Source organism: Ambystoma mexicanum, chromosome 10 (assembly GCF_040938575.1).
Source record: "Ambystoma mexicanum isolate Mex_15411 chromosome 10, UKY_AmexF1_1, whole genome shotgun sequence".
NCBI classification, from domain to species: Eukaryota; Metazoa; Chordata; class Amphibia; order Caudata; family Ambystomatidae; genus Ambystoma; species Ambystoma mexicanum.
This window is the reverse complement of record NC_090932.1, coordinates 1401073623-1401095430: the sequence shown is the minus strand read 5'-3', so window position 1 is coordinate 1401095430 and position 21808 is coordinate 1401073623. Positions and strand designations below refer to the sequence as shown.

At 43.6% G+C, this 21808-nt stretch overlaps 1 protein-coding gene across 2 annotated transcripts in view; it reads left to right on the top strand.

Annotated features, from left to right (window-relative positions):
* Positions 1-21808, top strand: part of MYO1H (myosin IH) — an 833585-nt gene that overhangs the window by 447003 nt on the left and 364774 nt on the right. For both annotated transcript variants that reach the window (XM_069619421.1, XM_069619420.1), the window contains exon 17: positions 1949-1995. In XM_069619421.1, the coding sequence (XP_069475522.1) occupies positions 1949-1995 (47 nt within the window). The remainder of the gene's footprint in view (positions 1-1948; positions 1996-21808) is intronic.

Sequence of the window (21808 nt, the reverse complement as noted above, 5' to 3'; positions counted from 1 at the left end):
TCGCGTGTGGAACTTCCCGCGCACCCCTGAAATACACGCGCCCAGGCTATTCGCGTGTGGAACTTCCCGCGCACCCCTGAAATACACGCGCCCAGGCTATTCGCGTGTGGAACTTCACGTGCAACCCTGGAATACACGCGCCCCCAGGCTATTCGCGTGAGGAACTTCCCGGGCACCCCTGAAATACACGCGCCCAGGCTATTCGCGTGTGGAACTTCCCGCGCACCCCTGAAATACACGCGCCCAGGCTATTCGCGTGTGGAACTTCCCGCGCACCCCTGGAATACACGTAGCCCGCTCCCCCAGGCCCGATCGCGTGAGGAACTTCACGCAAACCCCTGTAATACATGTAGCCCGCTACCCCAGGCCCGATCGCGTGAGGAACTTCACGCGAACCCCTGATATACACGTAGCACGCTCCCCCAGGCCCGATCGCGTGAGGAACTTCACGCGAACCCCTGTAATACACGTAGCCCGCTCCCCCAGACCCGATCGCGTGTGAAACTTCACGCGAACCCCTGAAATACACATAGCCCGCTCCCCCAGGCCCGATCGCGTGAATAACTTCACGCGAACCCCTGTGATGCACGTACCCTGCTGAAATCGCGTGTTAGACTTCCCGCGCACCCCGGTATACACGCACACATATTTTTTGTCAGCGGGTGTCCGTGTTTGTGGGTACCCCTTTGCACGTCATTTTTCCTGGAGGGCCACAGTATGGGATATTCATCATGGCAGTATATAGGTGCTATTTGTTGGCGCACCTTTTGGCGCACATTTCTTACAGCCGCAGAGACGCTACCGCCTGCTTTCTTGTGGCGGTCGTGTTTGTGCCTGTGCGCTGGTTTGAGCGTGCGCTTTTTTGCCCTATTCTATTCCATGAATACGTGTTGTAGGCGAGCGTGTGGGCGTTCCGCGCACTTGTGCCCTGTACTTCCCCCGTGATGCCCACGTTTTGGCAAGTTGTTCCCCATTCCGAGTGTTACGCCCGTGTTCCGCCTACTTTTGTTGCGTGCGCCGCGCTATGTGCGAATTTCGCTGTGGCCTGTGCGATTTTCGCTGTGACCTGGCGCACGCTGTTAGATGGCCTGTGCGCCAACGTGCGCCGCGCACTTTTTTATCGCACATCCGCTGGTTTTCTCGCGCACGGCCTTCCATGAATCGACGTGCGCTGCTTTTCGTGCGATTTTCGCAATTGCACTGCGATTTTCGCTATTCAACTGCGATTTGCACGTTTTTGCCCACTTGCGCCGCACTAATTATTCCATGAATCGGCCTGTAAGTGGGGCCTGCAGACCATCTCTACTCGCTGTGCTATGAACCCTGCCACAACATGACTTGTTTCATGACAAGCAATGCACTGGCAGCCGTCCCCTCGAAGCAGCTATGACATTTCTCAAGGGGCAGATAAGTAAAAGAAAGAATGTGTCAGTAACACTATATTTGGATCAGTGTCCTCTTCCATGTCATTTACATAACGATCACTCATAAAGAGGACATGCATATTGTATGTTCACAAGACAGAACTACTAGCACCTTTAAAAAAAATGGATTAAGTAGTCTACCAGTTTAGAACAAGTTAGGATCAAGGGTCAACTTTAATAACTTTTTAGGGCAAATATGACCTTTCAATCTTGTGCATTTCTTTTTTGGGGCAATCAGTACCAAAACAATACCTCATGTTCACGTAAACAATAGCATGTTGATTTTGGAAATTCGAAGGAATATGTTATATTGGTGTTCAATGGTAATAGATGATTCTGCTATCTAATTATGTAACCTAAATGTGTACTTAACGCATGCTATTGTATGTGTGGTGTGATATGTACAAGTCCTCAGACAATTAACAAAACCGACCTTACAGACCAACTGTGTATATGATTTATGAAAAGCTGTAATTTATAAGTACTTGATAGCATCAACACTCACCATGCTACATTTATTGTAGGATTTCTGGAGAAGAATAATGATCTATTGTATAGAAACCTGAAAGAGGTAAGACTTACAAACACCCTAATACATTTACATTCAGATACACTGCTTAATTATAGACCATAAAACAGCTTTTATCATTATTTGCTAATCTCTCATCAAACTTTCCAATTGAATTATTTGCACACATAAGACTAGTGGAGGTATGATAAGAGAGTGGGTAGTGGTTTGGAACAGGCTGACTTTTGCGCTCCGTGTTTGAATTTAGGAAGCTGGGGCAACATATGATGCGGGCAAACATACCAAACCTTATTGCCAAGGTTTCAGAATGATTAGTAGGAAACAGCAAATATGTTTGTCTTGTGTTATTTCAATATGGTGTTACTTTCTTGTGGAATAAAAGGCACTGCAGTCTTTTATTTATTTCACATTCGGTCCATATGTTTTCCGCAATCCAATTTTTCAGGCAGAACACACATTCCTCTGTTGTCCACAATTATTTTTGAAATAGAACACGAATTCCTCAGCACGTGTTTCACAGTTATGTCACAGCTTCACCAGGAAGGGTCAAGATGTGTTGAAATGAAAGTTGTCGATTCTATCTGAAACATTGTTGGAGATGTGCTAAGAAAGCCAGAGGGCCTGATTCACAGAGCGTTTTCCAATGGCTTTGCTCCATTATAGAAGGCTTCTGTGAATCAGGGCCAACAATTGTAGTAGTGAGGATCCTTACATGAGGCATTCGGGCAGTGGATAATTAGTGTGTACTGGAGCATTGCAAACATTGGAATTGGGTGTTATCTGGAGTAATATTCAAATGATAAAGGTAGAAATACTCGGGCATTGTTTTTATCCCTAATTTGGGCCTTATGGAAACTGTTAAGTAGGCTACCTAGGTCTTACTGGGAAATGACAGGCTAGAGTGCTACTTGCTCTGCTCCAATTTATCAATAGAATGGGAGTGAGTGGTGACTCTCCCCTATCCTTCTCGGCCTCCTTTGCTCGCTCCAAATCATACCATGAATATAGTTTAGGTACTTGCAGTTTTGCAAAGGGGGCACTCAGATGGAATTGCTCCCTTTTGAATAAATTCACAATACAAGTAAAAAGACTATTTCTGAGCTCTAAAAAGATAACATATTTGTCTTCTAGTTTCCTAGAAACTAGGGCTTTTTGCTTAAACAGCTGCTTGCAGAAAGGCACCCGCGTCACATTGAAGTTTTCATCTAACATAGAAACAGGGGGACACCCAAATATACCAGCTAACTCTGGGCCTGGCCAGTAATATTACGTACAATAATGATACCATAAGAAAATAAATTCATGCTGGCTCTGCCGCTATGTGTGCCAGTATGAACATTCTCTTGTTCATCATCATCATCATAATGAGCTTTATTCGACTTAAGTCTTTCAGACACAAAAATAGAACATTTCATAAACAAATCCATACAAACATGAAAAATAAGTTACATATTTTAAAAACCTCTGCGGAAATTCAGGATTACCATTGATCCATGTAAAAGTATATCTGAATTTCAGATACGGTTAACAAAATTCAGTAGGCTACAATAAATATCATAGTTTCACATTAACTCCAATCTAAGCATTCGCCTTAGGCAAAATGTCATGGCATCAACGGTCAATGGTGTTTCTTAATGAAGTTTGCACAAAGAGAGGCTTTAGACAAAACAGTTGTAGATCCTTAATCAGAGGCGTTGCTGGGGCGGGGGGCTATGGGTGCTATAGCACTGGGTCTTTTGGTTGTAGCCCCAGATAGAAGCTCAGGGGTTACCACCAAAAAGCTAGCTAGCCCTGAATCCTGACAGTCCCGACATTAGCGTAGCCCCTGATCTTTTCTAGACCTAGCAACACCCCTGTCCTTAATTAAGGGGCACAGCCGAATGAAGTGCCTGAGTGTCTCTTTGGAGGAATCACACTTATTATATAAATCAGTGTTTACAGCATGCCATTTGCTTATCAAAGCAGCAACTGGCAAAGTTCACAGTCTGACCTTAACATATAACGCTGTAGTATATTGAGGAATAATCACGTCTAAGTAAATCTCAAAGCTAAGAGCATTTCTATGCAGTAAAAATTCACGCATGACTGCTGATTTACTGCATTTAGCCATTATTTGCGAATTTAGGTAGTTCTCAAACGCCACTTTTACCATTTCCTTGGCACCAATTTAATGACAGATGCATTATCCCAACGCTCTGCAAGATTCATCTTTTTCATATTAATTTTATATAGTTGCACCGTGGGATGATGGAGCTTTCATCTTGCGCTAAAACTTCCCAACTGAGCATTGTGAAATTTGAATAACGGTGGAGAGGACCACACCCGTATTCAGTATAAAATCGGATTGAGGTCCAAATAAAACTTGATACTCCTTAGATCAGTCTCTTGTTTGAGTAACATATTTGGAGTGCAGCAAGGGAGTCCCAGTAACCCTTTTAAAAATGCGTTCTCTGTAATTGACAGTTTTGTTGGATTTAAATAGCTCCAGATATCAGAGCCATAGTGGCTGAAAGGCATATTCTATTGTTGGCTTTGCCTTTAATACCAGTAAAAATACATCTCCTCCATTAGAAGACAGCACGTTATTGCTGGCTGCACAAATGGTTGGCCAACTCCCGCACCACCATGTAAGAATACTGTTCATGTTGACTTTGCCTTCAATGCCAGTGAAAAATGCTACAGTAAGGAAACATGTCCTTGTTTGTTCTGCACGAAGGCGTCCACCCAGCATGTAAGATAACACATCATATTGACCTTGCCCCTTATGTGAGTAAAAAATACAATGCCACCGAAAATGTTCAGTGTGCATGCCCCCTTGCGCTATAAACCCCACACTCCGAACCCTCCTCCATGTCATAACAGTCATCAAGTTGGCTTTGCCCAAAAATGCCAATAAAGCATGCAAGCCAACATCCATGCGCCAAAGCCTCTTGCCCGGGACACAACCTTGCATGCACACATTCATGCCCATTCACTCACCAAGTGGGGGCTGCTGAATTTGTTTAATTGAAGAGGTGTAAGCATTCCCCACAAATATGCCAAAATGACCGAGCGTAGCGACGGAGCCAGAAACAACCATAATGGATTTGTGGGAATTTCTACCGTGTACGTCCCATCCCGATCTGAGAAAAGTGTTTGAATAGTGGGTTAAAATGGTGCCTTATATAGCACACTTACTGTGAAACATTGGGTAAAAAGATAGTTTGCAATTGATTTTGTAGTATAACTCCAATCCAAAAATCTAATAGATGCGTGTCACCAACAGTGCACAGGAGCCTTAATGCTTTAATTAATTGAATGCTTTGCCATTGAAAATGCAATACCACAATAAGAAAACGTGTACAAACTGGATGCACAATGTAGACCAGTCTATATATGTAATAAAACTGATCATGTTTTCTTTACTATTGATGATGCCCAGTAAAACATGCCACAACACACTAAAACATAGCTAGACTGGCTACACTTAAATGTCATTCTAGCCGGGTAATAACACCTATCATGTTTACTTTATTAGAGGTGGCCAGTAAACAATGGCCCTCATTCCGAGGTTGGTGCTAGTCATGGCGCTATCAGCTACCACCGACGTGGTGGTATGGGGATTTACCGGTCCATTCCGCCCTTTGCGGGACCGGTAAGTCCCCATTTGAAATGCCATTCCACATTCCCATTTGAGCCCCCATAGGGCTCAATGGGAAGGGGGAACACGGCAATAACGGTACCGCAAGTTGCGGTACCGCAAGTTGCGGTACCGTTATTGACCCCGGTATCCCTTTGCGGGTCCCATCCTTAATGCCTGCTAAAACAAGGCGTTAAGGAAGGACCTGCAAAGGGACCTCGGAATAGGGCGCAAAGGGATTACCGACACCGGTGTCATTACCGATGCCTGGTATCCCTTTGCGTCCGGGTCGTAATGACCCCCCATGTCATGCCACAGTAAGAAATGGCTAGACTGGGTGCACCAGAATGCTAATTGAGCCACTAGTAACACATAACATTCTTGCTGTGGATGGCCATTAGAAATTAGGTTTAGCATATCTCCTCTCCCCCCGACAATCCCTGCTTCCTCCCGCCACCATCCGCCAAAACCATCTCCTTAAAGAGAAGCACTCACACAACATTCACTTACTCATTTGCACACACCATTCACTCGCTCTTTCACACGCACACCCATTTACCATGCACTCGCTCATTACACATGCACACCCACCCAGTCACCCATAAATCATACGCTCACTCATTCACATACACATTACATAATACATACACACACCCTTGCATGCACACATACATATAAACATACATCATGAACACGCAACACCCTGGCACGCACACACATTCACGTTATTTCCTTACCTGTTTTTCTGAATCCATCGCTTAGAGGGACTCTTCTCCAGGTAGGCCTTCGGCTCCAGTGCTCCATGCAGACAGAAAGCAGGGAGAGCTTCCTGGTTCCTGTCATGTGCAGAGGTGCCGAAGCACCTCAATCTTGCACCAACAGGAACGGAAATAATTTCTGTCTGAAGTCTGAGGGACCCCCAGGACATGGGGCAGTGGTGCCCCCCCACCATGGGGGCTATGGGGGCCTCCGCTATACTGGTATCTATAGTCAGATTGGTAGGACTGATGGAGGTTGGTGGAGGCAATGTGTTGTAGGATTGGCATGACTACTGCTTTCTCAAGGATGTAACCTAGGAAGGGAAGATGGGTGACTTGCCTGATTTTGAAGGAGGGCGCTGTTGATGATTAAAAGGCAACAGAGGAGCACTTCAGAGAGAAGGGTCTCGAGTATGGAGAAAGGGATGATGCCATCCACTTTTTATGTGGTCTTAAGAGATGATATGGTTGCAGTCAGGTTTTTCATGGTGAGTGTCTTGAAAGTTGTCTAGGTAGTGGTGTTTTTGTGTAATGGGATGTGTGGTGTGTTGTCAGTTGTGAGACCCTCTGGGTAGGTTCAGCGTCAAACAAAAATTCTAATAAACAATAAACCAGGAGATAGACATCATCCAGGTATGCTAGGCTACCAGGCTGATAACTAGCACCCCACCAGGCTTGCGCCTCGCCACCACAAATCACAAAGGAGCTCAAGACTCGCCTTTACAAGGAACATATCTACCAAAGTGCTTAAACTGCTCCTCAGCCACCTTCCTTCCTATACCCACACCCTGGGGACCCTTGCTAACCTGTTAATCTCCAACTCCCCCACAGCTTCACTTTACATATGTAACCTGGCACATATTTTGAATTGATTATGTCCTCCCATGTATTCCTCATCTTTGTTATTCGATATCCAGCTTTAGCTGATTCAGAAAATATTTTCGGCAGAATATATGGGTGGCAGGTGTAGTGAGCTGTCCAGCGGGGCGCTTACTGGGGTTTTCGGAAGATGTAGTGGCACGCGTTAATAAGAATTGTGGCAGGACATGGGGAAATGATGTGCCAAAATTGACATGGATCGAGTTAAGTGAAACACCAGCAAAAGTACAGGGGCCAGCAGAACATTTCTTTTGCTGCTGAGGAATGGCACTATGCCTATAGAAGCAAATATTCGTTGTAGTAAGACCCTCTTCTTTCCTGACCTGACTGAAGGCATAGCAATGTTAATGGATGTCTACTGGGTGTGTGGACAATATGCGTACCTACACCTCCCGCCATCATGCAGGGGTGTATATTCACTGACTACCTTGCACTCTGGTAGTTCCTGAAACCCATTTGACCATTATAGATGTGCCACCCCAGAACCAACTAAGCCCCCATGCGACAAGCATCTCTGTTACTCATTAAGGGTTCGTCATCAGAAAAGATTGAATTATCTGTCTAAGGACTCCTCCGATAAATTAAAGGCGGTCCCGGGCCAATATAAATTATTTACTAAAACAGAGACTTTTTTCACCTCCTTCCTGGTGCCAGGAATCCAGACTGCATCAAATGCCAAGTGGCTGCAGATCACCAGATGGGAGATGCAACAGCTGGCAAGCCGGAAGGAGCAGGATCTTAATTTGATGAAGACTGAATTACGAGCAATCAGGCTTATGACCCTCCAGAACAGATGCGTTCTGGATTTGCTCACGGCTAAGGAGGGGGGCTGTGCAAGAAAATTGGTCTGTTTGCGGACAATGGGTCCTTGCCCTAATGCGATAGGGGCCCTTCACAATTTGAGGATTGCCATGGAAAAAGAAGCAGAAGGAAATGCTGACGACTGGTTTGATTCAATGTTTCTTTGGGCCCGGTTGTGGTTTGAAAAAGCCGTAGAATTGCTGGTTCCCATTGTAATGGTTATGCTCATGCTTTTTTGTTTGTGTCAAATGATCCTGTGATGCTGTACGAAGACGTTGCTGAAGAGTGGTATGATGATGGTGTCAGTAACAGCTGGTGGAGCCCCTCCTCTCAAAAAACACAAGTACACCCAGACTGATAGATGGGAGGGGGTTACAAGACCAAGGATGGTAAAAATAGAGCAGAGTTTTGGCCACACCCCCACTAGACTCAGAGAATTATGTAGAGCACTGGGTTGATCTAGCAGGAAATGGAGGGTGTTGCTTTATGATGGGTACCCCAGAAGAGTATGCCCGAGGGGAGTTCACATCATGTGTTTATGGAGTGGTTACCGAAAGATGATGATTATAGAAGAAAGGAGGCAGAACGGTTTGTTAATGGAGTATTAACGAAAGGGGGAAATGTTGGGATGCATGTACAGCGTCTCAGCCAGGCAAAAAGGTTCAGTCTGAGAACAACCTATTACCATGTATCATCAGGGTGAGGCTGGCTCAGCAGTGGGGGAAGATCTATGTATTTTCGGTGAAAGGCAATGAAGTCGGGGAAGGGAAAGCAGGCCCAATATTGTGGAAACATCCATTGGGAGGTGGTGAGCCCAGAAGTGCAACATGTGACCTCTGGTCACAACCTACAGTGGCCAGCGCGCCCGACAAACAAAGAGTATCTGGGGATACTGTAGTAAAACTGAACGCACACCAGAACCCACAGGTTCCACTCCACAATAGATTTGAATTACTGTTATTGGAAGGAAACAAGGTCAAAAAAGTGATGTGCTGTATTAGCAGGAGGGGAAAAGGGAGAAAGAGTCAAACAAAAGTAATATGAACAGAGGCAAGAAAGAAAGGAAAGTCCCTCCACCTCCCAAGGAGCAGGCCAAGTAAAACAACACCCAGGGGATTGTAACTTTAGCACCAAAATGGAGAAAATTCTGTCAGAAAATAAAGATCTCATTACGAATAAAATAGACAAATGGTTAACAGAACTGGTGGAAGAAATAAAGGTGATCAAGGAGTAGGTAGTTTTGTTGAGTAGGCAAAACACAGGTGCTGAGATCAAAGGGTGCAATGACATAAATGAACGTAAAGATTCCGCTGTTGTGGCTCATTAAGGAAATGTGATGGCTCACAGAAACATGAGTAGTTCTTCAAAATTTGAATTTCGAAAGTTGAGCGCTCATTTTTCATTGTTTTTGCTGGATTGATGCTCTTAATGATTTATCTGGCAACGCTAATCTGTGCCTTTCACACTTGAAGGTGCTTAATCTTACTACGGCCAGTTGGGGTCTTTTTTTACACTCACTTAATTTCTCTTCCAACATGGCCGCTTCATCTATGAGCAGAGGAGTGCTCACACTGTCAACACAGCTGCCTCACTGATTGGCCACCCTCACCTCTAAAACAGCCAATGCAGAGAGCCGGCAGGCACAAGTCAGACCCCTCACGCAAGGCCCTCTCTTGAGGCCCCTGTCTGGCCTGTCCAAAGCTGGAGGAGCACCCCTCCCTGCAACTACTCTGCAACGCTCCCTGATGACTCAGACAGACTTGGTCTCCAGGACACTATGACCCCGATCAAAATCTTGACTTCATTTTTCCCTGGTGAGCAATATGGATTACATTGGTCCACTCACCTTCCTTGGCCACTATGACTGCTCAAAATTGTTACCGGCTCCTATTCCGATAGCCTGATCTTTAACCTCTAATTCTCTGCACCGTTGTCACGACCCTCACCGAAAACCCCCTCTGGCAATCCCATTGGCCAGGTGGAGTCAGGACTCGGGCCTCTAGAGCCTAGCATCCTCTTCAAAAGCCCTCATGGGGCCAGTCCTGGCGCCTATGGCGCCAGGCTCATACACCATGAACAACAATGTACTTGGGAACTACTTTATTATATTGTCAGCCAACATGGAGGCATCCACATAGCTTGGTTCCCAAGAACCAAGCTATGCGGTCTAGTGTTTTGGGTGTGGCAGGCCTGGAACTACTTTCCCTGGTACTACTTTACCTGGGCTATATAAACCACACCCTGACTGCAGAACATGCTTCGTGTTACTTTGCAGCTTGCAGCGTGACGCTCACCGTGTCCAACTATTCCCTTGAACCTCGGAGGAGCAGAACCTGCAAGGAGACAAAAGGAACATCATTAGCAGCAGCATCTTACCTGCAGTCTTCATCTTTAAACACTCGCAGCTACTGAGAACAGCTTCCTCGAATCTGTACGCCTCCCGGACAGAACGACTTGAAAGAGGAAGCTAGAGGCAAGAGACATTTACAAATTACGAACTGCTCAAAAGGATTACCTGGCTGGCACGTCTCGGCTGGCACCACTCCGGACATTCCACTTGCGCTGAAGAACACCACGACCTAAAAGGAAGGAAAACACAGGTAAGCAAAGGCAAGACTTCGCAGCGCTGCGCATAGCACTTACTTACCGCATCATAGCATTCTTAATGCACCATCATTTACCAGCGGGGCTCAACCAAGCCAGTTCGCCGCGCTGAAGCTCCGCATACCTAAGGGAGAAAAGAGACATTTTAAACAAATAAAGTCATGCAGGATAGCAACAAAACTAAAAAACAGCAATAAGACCAACCTGAACAATATCAAACGGGCCGGCGTCAGTGAAGTAACTGGACAGCACTCGCCCATGAAAGACAATGCGCCTCTGCAAAGAAGGCAGGACGGAGAGCATGCCTAATTCTACCACAAGGTGAGGAGAGGGCGCCAGAGGGACTGAAAGCATACGGGGGTGGAGGGAGGATACTTACCCCAGTCGGTCAGTCTTGAATACAGTCCTCCTATATTTTCAGGCAGATCCTTCCCCGCAGACCACATCAGGGCAAAGCTGAGAAGCATACCTGTGGATACCAGGTGAGCATAACAACCATCTGTACTATGCATCTTGATGTGCTTGACACTGATAGCTTCTCTACCGCATTCTTCATGCCCTGCCTCAAAATGAAAAAAAGAAAACATAATTTAAAATTCATTCTATTCTCTGGTCTGCATCCACCATTGTGTATTGCTTTTTAGTGATTTCTGGCATAATTCAAATTTAGGTGTGCTTCCAACTGTGCCTCCACCATTCTTGTACTGCTTTTTAGTTCTTCTTGCATAATTTGAATTTAGGTGTGCCTCCAAATGTGCATCCACCATTCTTGTACTGCTTTTTAGTGCTTTCTGGCATAATTAGAATTTATGTGTGCTTTCCAAATTCTTATTGATCTATAAATCTGGGCATTTCCAGGGTGCTCATTGTTACTTTTTGCCTGACCGCCTGGTGAGATTCTACTGTTACATAGTGCTTCTGGCCCTCTCCCCTGCTATCCTCTGACTTCCCCCCACCTGTCCCTGCCCCATGATGCTTTCCGTCTCCCCTATTTTCTATAACTGCTTCTCCATCACCTATCCTTCCTCTCTCATGAAAGTCTGGAAGAAAGAAACTTAAACAGGTACTCCTTAGTTCCAACCCTGCTGCCCATAGCAGACACCTACATCAATTCTTCCTCCAGACAATCACTGACATTCTCTTTGCTGTTCCTTCCTATGACCTATAGACTCCCCATATGGTGTCTGTCCTCTCCCCTTTCTCCGCCTCAGCCATTACTGGTGGCACCAGTCGGATGTGCTCTTGGCTTACTTTGCATCTTCAAAATGCACCATTGATGTCTATCACAATGGCACTATCATGGCCCAGGGCTACCAGCCCAACCTCCTCCTTCTTGACAGGTGTCTTCCATCTCTCTTCAACTTCCCTCCCTCTCCCTTCCCCAACAGTGATGGTTCCCCACCCCTGTGCCCCCCCTTGCAAATCTTTTAAAGGGGGCAACCAGCTTCACTTAGCTACCCTCAATTCTCACTCTGCTACCAAGCACCCCTCTGACATCTGTCACTTTCTTGAAGACCTTGACCTTAACATCCTTGCTCTCACTGAGACGTGGTTCAAGGGCAGCTTTGTCACTGCTCTTGACACGCTTCTCCCCGAGGGCTAGAAGATCTTTTTCAATCCCAGGCCCTCCTGGCCTAGTGGTGGAGTGGCTCTAATCTTCCCTGAATAGGTTCCTGCCTCCAGCATCCCCACTCAAACCTACTCATCCTTTGAAGGACTCACCTCCCTTTTCCTCTCAGAATGGGCTGGCCTGTTCTCCTCTCTTCTTGCCTCCTCCCCCAAACATATCTTCCTTGGAGACTTTAACATCCATCTCGACTCTCCCGATGTGACCACTGTTCCTTTTGTGGCCTCTGCGACACTCTTTCCATCATTATCCTTCCCTCTGGCCCAAACCGCTACATCGGTCACACAATGGGTGCTCAACAGACATCTCTCTCACCAACCCTCTTATTACCCTTCTCTCCTGGTATGATATGATATGATATTTTATTTATATTTTGCTCATACACAGGTGTTTCAGAGCACGACCATGCAAAGGGAGGGGGAGCAGGGGAGAAAACAAAAACAAACGATCTTACTAGGCCCAGTGACATTGAGAAAGCACAAGTGCATGGGAAGATGAAGCGTGCGTCAGTGGCTGCATTTGACTCTTCCTTCATCCCTCATCCACCTGCTTCCTTTGATTCACCTTCTGCCTCTGCTCTAGCTAACCTCCACCTTTCTATCTCTAACACCCTGGACATCCTTACCCCCGTCATGAGGATCCACATGAAGCGTGCCCCCAAATGCAACTCTTGGTATGGCTCCGACTTGGCCGCCTTTAAATGCAAGTGCAAAGCTGCAGAGCGGAAATGGCAGGCATCTAGCTCATCCTCTCACAAACTGGCCTGCTGCTACTCCAAAGGCAATATCGTCTCTCCATCTGCTCCAGGAAAAGGGCTCATGTCCAAGTCTGCATCTCTGGAGCCACCAATAACACAGCTGAACTCTTTAGATCTGGAAGGAACTTGACAATCCTTCCGCAGTCTCCTCCTCTCCTCCTCCCTCCCAAGCCCTCTGCTATGCACTGGCCTTTTCCTCCAAAACTCTGTACATCATATCCTCTCTGTCATCTGCTCCCCCCCCACACTCTCCTCTTTCTCTCCCATTGCACCGGATGAGATCTCTAGAGTTGTCTCCTCTAACCAGGATCTCCCCTGCTCCTCCAGAACCATCAAGGACAGCATCACCTCTCTCGTCCCAGTCTTGGCTGACCTCTGCAACCACTCTTTACCACCCCTTCTTTTGGGCAAACTCATGGAAAAGCTGGTCACCCCCCAACTGACTCTCCACACCAATGTGCCTCGATGACCACCAGTTCGGCTTCAGGGCCGCCGGAGCCATGGAAACTGCTATCCTAAATACTGTCAGGGTCCGGCTTGACTGAATTCCACAGGAGCTGATGCTGGCCCCACAGACCCTCACCAGGAGTTCACCTCTCAACCCTAAAGTAAAAGCTGAGCTGAGAACCCCAAGAAAGGGAAAGGGGAATTTGGAGAAAATAACAAAGGAGACACTGCAGCCCCGCAACCTTCTGGTAGGCTCTGGTATCTGTAGTATACAAATACACTTGTTACTTATGCATTAGTGTAAACTTCCTTTCTTAAATTATTTTTAAACATACTCTAACTTCTTTATCTCTTAAACCTCTGTTTAATACTTAAAGGTTAATTATCTGTATGGAATATCTTGTAAACTATTGTGATGCTTTAGTACATATTTTCACTAGCCATTCAAGTCTCTTTAGAATCCTAAAGTAAATGACTCTTGCAAGCACATTACAGACTTAGATATTCTTCTTTTCTTTTAAAGTTCATTTAACTCTATAACGTTTGAGCTTTAAATGCTTTTGAGAAATGCAGTCTTTCTTTGAAGTATAGAATTCCCATTTGTGTGAAAATTACATTAAATAGAAACTCATAAAGTTTCTTGAATGCTGCTACTCCTCCTGCGTGTGAATTTTTCCTTTTTTACACATACGAACGTATAGTTACTTTCTTGATGCGCGTTTTGAAATCACGTATTCGCTCCCTGCACTCATGCGATTAACACGCGAAATCACAAGATGTGAAAAACTATCCTCGCGCTGGAAAATCTCACGCACACCTTTACAAAATACATGCACTTGATTTGTACGTAGCGCTACTAAAAATGAAAACATGTGCAGATGCTGAAAAACAACTCGCGCTCGGTTAATATGGACTCACGCTCTATCGCAACCCAACACGGGCTATTATACGCAACGTCACTCACGTGAAAATTGTGCATGCGCTAAAAACAACTCACGCTATTCATTAGGACACACGCACTATCGCTCTGCATACCCACGCGCTCCCATAACGACGTTGCTGAAGACACGAGGACTCGTGCGTTAAACTGTATTGAAACATTTTTCACGCAGTTAATAACATTTAAACTTGCGCGCACAGTCTTTACACTTGTTTCCTTATAGTTTTTAAACTGTAAAACGTTTTCTCTCAGTAAACTTTAAAAATTCTCAACACTGTAAGTTCCTTATGAAAAAATGGAAATTCACAGTGAAAGTCTTTTAACTTTTAAAAGGAAGAATCCCACCTGATGTCTTCTTGTTCACTCTGGCACAGCATTCTATTTTCTTACTTCTTTAGTAAATCTTCTGAACTCTGAAAGGCCTTACTTAAGGAGCTTAACTAATGTACAACCAGCCACTTAATTACTATGGATGAAAGGCAGTTTCGAATCGTGCTCACCTCCCAAGAATCCAACCCCTTATCCTTTCCACCAATCAGACAAACCAAAGATATCATTGTTCCTTAAACCAATCAGATTAAGTTTCTTTCTCTCCATCTTGACTTGGGCAACCACAATGTTAATTCTATGTACATACTCTTTCTGATTACTAACCATCTACTCCAGCCAGCTCTGACAAATACCCATGAAGACCTACTCTCTAACCTGGACTCTAACACTCCCTCTGTTCTGATCCTCCTTGATCTTTCTTCTGCCTTTGACAAATTCAACCACACCATCCTTATAAACCGTCTCTGTGATATCCTAGGCATCACAGACAGGGCACTTCTTCCTTTCAAAGAGATTGTCCCAAGTGCAAATGGGTCCTTTTCTCTCATCCACCATACTCTCCACCTGTGGCGTCCCCCGGGGCTCTATCCTATTGCCATGACTCTTCAACATCTACCTGGCCCCTCTGGCCCTCCTGATCGCCACTTTCTCTGCTCATTTCCAGTGTTATGCAGACGACACACAGCTCTCTTTAAGCTGCCATCCTCTACCTCCTCCTCCTCCCTCATACCTGACTGCCTGACTGCTATTCAGGCATAGTGCTCTGCCAATGATCTATGCCTTAATGCCAGTAAGACTGAGATTCTTCTCAATGGGATGCCAGTTCCTTGCCCCCCCCCCACTCGCTGGCCTGACTCCCTAGTCCCCCCACCTAACCCACCTGTGAGGCAAAAAAATCTTGGGATAATCTTTGACTCCTCCCTCTCTCTCTCTCTCTCCACACATCACGGACCTCGCCAAGTAATCCAACTGTCTGCTCCAGCTTCTCAGAGGCATTCTACCTTTCCTCACCTTCCCCCAGAAGCTCAACGTCTCCAGAGCCCTGGTTTTCTCTAGTCTAGACTACTGCAACAACCTCTTCCACAATGTGCCTCTTTCCTCCCTTCGCAGGATAGATGAAGGAATGCAATTTTTAAGACAGTATATGCAGCCCAGTGTTGTTTTTGCAATGGCACATTACACACACAGGGCATGGTTACAAAGAACGAGGGCCATGAAACAAATCACACTCCAAAATATGGTGAATAATGAAGATACACAGGCAATTTAAGCTATTGCAGGAACGGGGTAGGTTTTATTGCATATGCTGATTTATTGTGGGGCTGCCAGCTATGCTCTCCCCTCGGGAATGATCTTACTCCTTCGAATGCTGAAGAGTAACTATGGGGGGGCAGGTAATTTGCTGCCACTCTATGAACCTGATTACCATTTTTATCGCCACCCCCCACTGACCGCTTGTTTCCCTTTTAAAGTGGGCACTCAATAATGGAATTGAAATTATTAAATGATCTTTTGCATTGAAGGTACTTAATTGTCAACTGTATTTAAGACTAATCAGCATTTTTTTTAGATAGTATATATTTTACCATCTTTTTAACAATGCATATTTGTACATAGAGGTTTTTATGCTGAATAAGAGTTTGTTTGACTGACTGGCATATACTATTTGTAGTTATATCTGACACATATTAGATACCCACATATAGCAACGCAGAAGGAACAACAAATGTATAAGTGTTGTGGTTGCAGAGGTTATAGATAGGGCAGTTATGTAGGCCCTCTGTTTTAGTTGTATCCGAAGTTATGTTTTTAGTGAGGCGCGCGGGAAGAGCTGAAACAGGTGGAAGATGGAGTCAGAAGGGTACTGTGTTAGAAGCGAGGTCAGTGTGTTAACATGGCAGAAGTGTGGCTATATTGGATGTTAAGGCCTAGTATACCATGAACAGAATAGCCCGCAGGCCCTGATGTGGAGCTGCAGCTCTGTTTAGCTCAGCTCCAAAAACAAATTCCCTTTCCCGTTTCCCAGGAGAAAAGATGAGGTCAGAGGCACCCGCCGTGTACAGATAAACGCTAATTGTATCCAGCTGCAAGGCCTGAATGTGGTGGTAACTGAAAGTTTACATTGGGGAGAGCAGAAAGGGATGCACCCTTTGAAGCACAAATTCATAAGACTAGGTCATACGGTTTTGTGATGCCAATGGGCACGGAGAAGATTTAGATCACAACTGCCCTCACCCAAGAGCGGTCATCCCATTTGAATTACGAGCACACGTATAACAGAAAACAAATCAATCCCTGAAATTCAGACTCAAAAGCTGATGCACCAGTCATGTCATAACTGGGCACCTGAGGTTTGAAGGTTATAAGGGGTGTGCCATGTCTGGAACGATCCATGATTTGGGATAGGGGAAGCAGAGGTGATGCCACCAATAAATTTAGTAGGTCAGAGGTGCAACTTGTGTGTGCCGCGGCGTATGGTATATTGAGAAGGCCTATTGTCTTATCAAAGCAGAGTTTGCCTCGCCAGTTTACTATGATCATGTCCGGATCGGAGGAGTGCACATCATGTGACAGTCATGATTTATTAAGGTGTCAATATGTTTGAACAACCAATCCCGTACCTGGATTCAATAGTGATGATATAACTGTCCACGTGTCTAGGGGATTGGGTTTAGATAAGGTGTGGCCAATTGGTCCTGGGCCAATATGGGGGGTATTAGGATGTTCCATAGGCGTTAGTCAATGAGGATGGTAGGATAACATTGTACCCTATGTATTCAGATTTTTCAGTTTACCACTATATAGCCTGTAACCTCTTGGCAAGTGACGAGCTCTGTATCAGTACGGTTCTGCTGTACCGTATGAGACCTTTTTGTATGTAATAAAGCTTGTTTTCCCTTGCAAAGAGGTGCAGTGATTATCTGACCCTTTGGATTATTTTGACCATTCGGGCTTTGGGTTGCTATTCTCTTTACAGATGTGCTTTCTTTTATTTCTAACCTAACATATTTTTGGGTCAAGGGGTAAAGGTTGACTCCTGTAGAAATTAGGCATTAGCAATTGGTGCTTATTTATGTTCCTTCCACATTTTATTGGCAACTTTCAACCCAGTGATCAAAAGACATTTCTGACTGTGTATCCTCCAGTGTCAATACCGCAACCTTTTTGTGATCTGAATGTGGTTTTAGCTGCTCTCCCTCCACACCTTTTGCAATCATGGCTTCCGCTGATATAAAATTGGTGATGTGGAAAGTTGCATTTTTTATGACATTTTTTACCACAGCTAGAAGGTTTATCAGAATTCAGGATCTTTGCTCTTCAGAACCCTACACAATGTTTCATAGAGGCAAGGTAGTTGTAAGAACATTATAGGATTGTTTCATATATTGTTGCTCCACCAATAAAAACGTATCACACTTGTCATTTCACGTATGTCCACTCCAACATTTTTATTGATGGGTGGCTATATTCTTGTTTATAAATGCCCCTTTTGGGTGACACATGTTTCGGCGAGTCTAGCGCCTTTTTCAAATCAGGGCCGATCTTTTTAACCAACCACTCAAAATTAAATGCATCGATTCTAATTAGTTTGACAAAAGAAAAAGTGTGTAACATCAATCATACAATCAAAGGCATTGTGAGTATCTGAGCAGTAAAACATAACAATCAAAACAACAGTATCATTTCATGTTAACATTTGTAGTTTCATCGGATTATAGCCCATATAACATGAAAAAAATCAAAAAAGGGGAAAGTACTGCACAATTCATTTGAATTTACATTGTTCACGATCTCACAGATATCAGGGATGGGAAAAAGGGAATGAAGGTTAGGAAGAGAAAAAAACACAGTTGTACAGTTGGAAAAAATAGAAAAAATGAAAAAATCTGTAAGTTTCCTTGATTTGAGGTGATGTCAATAATGCACAAAACAAAAATTAGTATAAACAGATTCTTATTTGTGTCACTTGTGACTTATTGTCACCTCTTACCTATTGCATGCCGTCTGTATTGTCCAAGTCTTGTCAATTTAAAGTCATGGGTTAAATCTCCTCCTGGTAAGTGAAAGCGTACTTGTTAATAAGTATATTCTTTGGGACATGTTGACAATATTCTGATTACTGTGTCCCTATCTTCTTGTATAAACTATGATCAAAAAACCCTGTTTATCCTGTTTGTTAATTCCGCTACTGTACATCCGTACTTAGTGCAGATTCTCCTAAGCAATCGTCTGCATTCCCTGTTAACTACGTATCTGAAAGGTCTTCTCCGTGTGCTGTACAAGGTCCTGCTGATCTAAGGGCTTGCCTGAAAAGTTCAAGGAGCTTGATGTCTCCCGTCTTGCTTCCGCGTTCTTCCGTGGTCGAACGACTAATGAATTATGTTTATTGAGTGCTGTCATGGAAACAGGAGTAGTCCTACTTCTGTTTCCATTACAGCCACCATACTTTGGGACATTTCCCATAGCTAGGTGTTAAAATACAGGCTCCTACTTTTACTCACGCTTAGATTTTAAAAAAAACAATCATATTAAAAACAATTGAGAAACATTATTTGTGCTATTCCTGTAGGCTCTAGATTTTGAAATTAAGGCCCCAAGTTTTAAACCCAATTTTGCTCAATATTTTACATATCAGTCTTTAAAGGTTATTGATTGAGATTGAGAACCGGTCTATTTAGGTACCACTCATTGTGACTGATTTAACTCATTAAACCCAAGCACCATTCCTCCTGACTTGAATAGCTGTGGATAGGCGATCATAATTGATAATTCTTTATTAACAGGTAATAGCCTTTGTTAACAAAATACATGATTTTTAAAAAAAAGTTGTAAGTAGGTCACAAAAAAGAGGACATCTCATTATCAGAATTAAGGCCCCTCGCCATCGTTCTATATTTGCAGATTAATTTAGCCTCTTCTTGCCTTAGTCTCAATTCTTGGTTACCAACTCTGGGTCCTAGTGTCACCTTTTTAAGACCCACAAACCTTATGCCCCTTTTATCTCATAATTGGTGGTTCAACTGCCAATGATGGGCTAATGGCAATGTTGTGTCTTGGCACCCAATGGACGACATGTGTTCCCGTTTCCTTGTCCTCATTTCTCTAATGGTACTGTCTATATAGACAAGATTGCATTTACATTTAATTGTATAAATCACAAATTTCGATCTACAGTTTAGGTTTTCAGTCATTGTGGTCTTGATTCCATATGAGTCTTTGAATACATTCGTATTGTCTAGTGCATATTGGCACATAGAACATGTGCCGCACTTTCTGAATCCTACTGTCAGTTGAGGCAACCATGTTGTTCCAATTGTCTGGTTAGAGTTTTGAAGAAAAGAAGGACTTAGACTTGTTTTCAGTGTTCTTGCCCACTTGAATATAAATGTTGGAATATCTTTAACAAAGTCCTTTATGGATCAAGTTTAAGCAAATGCCAACGAAGTTGAGCATTGTTGGCACAATATGTTGTGATAAATCTTACTTTCTCTGGATGTTTTTCCATCTTTGATTTAGGTGTTAAAGTTAATTCTCTTTCTAATTTGTATGCCTTGACTTTTGCCGTTGTTATACATTTGTTGGAATATCCTCTGGCTTTAAAACAAGTTGATAGTAGACCACATTCATCCTCAAAAGCTTTTTGTTCTGAATAGTTTCTTCGAGCTCAGATGAATTCTCCTTTCGGGATGTTCCTAATCACTGAATTATGGTGGCAACTGGTCGCATAGAGTGTCGAATTCACTATGGTTTCCTTCCTGTATATTCTGGTCATCAATTTGTTGCCGGATGTGTATATGATTAGGTACAAGAAATTCACTGAGTTTTCACTGGATGTTCTTGTAAATTCTATACCGAGAGGATTTGAATTTTCCCTTAGCATAAATTGGTCCTGTTCTTCTTGAGTGTCTTGCCAGATCATTAAAACGTCATTAACATATCTGATCCATAAAATGGTGTTCCTTTCGTATGATTCGTCCGTATAGATATATTTGTCTTCAAACATAGACATGACCAAATTGGCAAGGGCAGAGGCATATTTGACGCCCATTGCAACACCTCTAGTCTGCTTAAAGAATTCTTTATTAAACAGAAAAACATTGTTCTGTAGTGTTATAAGTAGCATCTCCTTTAACATGTTAACCGATTGGTAGTTAGATGCTGAGTCTTGTTGAAAAATGTATTGAATATTTTCCAATGCTGTTTCATGTCTAATTAAAGTGTAAAGAGCTTTGACGTCCCATGTTGCTAGTAAATACCCTTGTTTCCACTCCATTTGCGACAGTTTGGAGATTGCTGATGTTGTGTTGTCTGTTGCCCACCCAATACTGCTTAGGATAGGTCTTCCTTCCGGAATTTTCAAAAAGGTCTTATGCATTTTGGGTAAGCAATACATTGTGGGTAACACAGGTTGTTTGATCTCCAAAAATGTACTTTCTTCGTCTGATAGTAGTCCCTGGCGTTGCCAACTTAGAATTGATTCTTTTAGTTCCAATACCATTTCCAATTTGGGATTTTTAGAAAGTTTAGTGTAGCAAAATAGAGTTTATAGCTGGTTATTGGTCATTAGAATGTAATCATCTCTATTCATCACAACATTATTCCCGCCTTTGTCGGCTTCCTTTATTATTATTTTAGGATCTTGTCTTAGATTATTGAGTGCTTGCCATTCAATTTGCGATAAGCTATTTGGTCCGATACTGGAAGTCCTTTTCGAAGAAATTTTACTTTAGTGGTCCGTAATATCATTCAGATCCTGTGTAACTGCTTTGTAAAAAGCATCAACTAGATTTTCTGGTGCTAATTGCAGCGTGATTTTAGATTTCACTTTGAGTTCCTCTGATGTTAAGCTCATTTGTTGAATTCGTAATTCATGTATTGTGTGGTGCACCGGAATTTCAGTTGTTTCTTGTAATGATCTTAAAAGATGGATGCTATTTACGTCTTCAATTGTAAGTTCACTTGCTATTACTCAATCTTTCCTTGTGGTGTGTTTACTTACTTGGGTAGCAAAGAATTTAATTTTTTAAGTTTAAGTTTTTTTATGAATTTAAATAACGCTATATGTACTTCGGTCATGTTATATTCAGTCGTT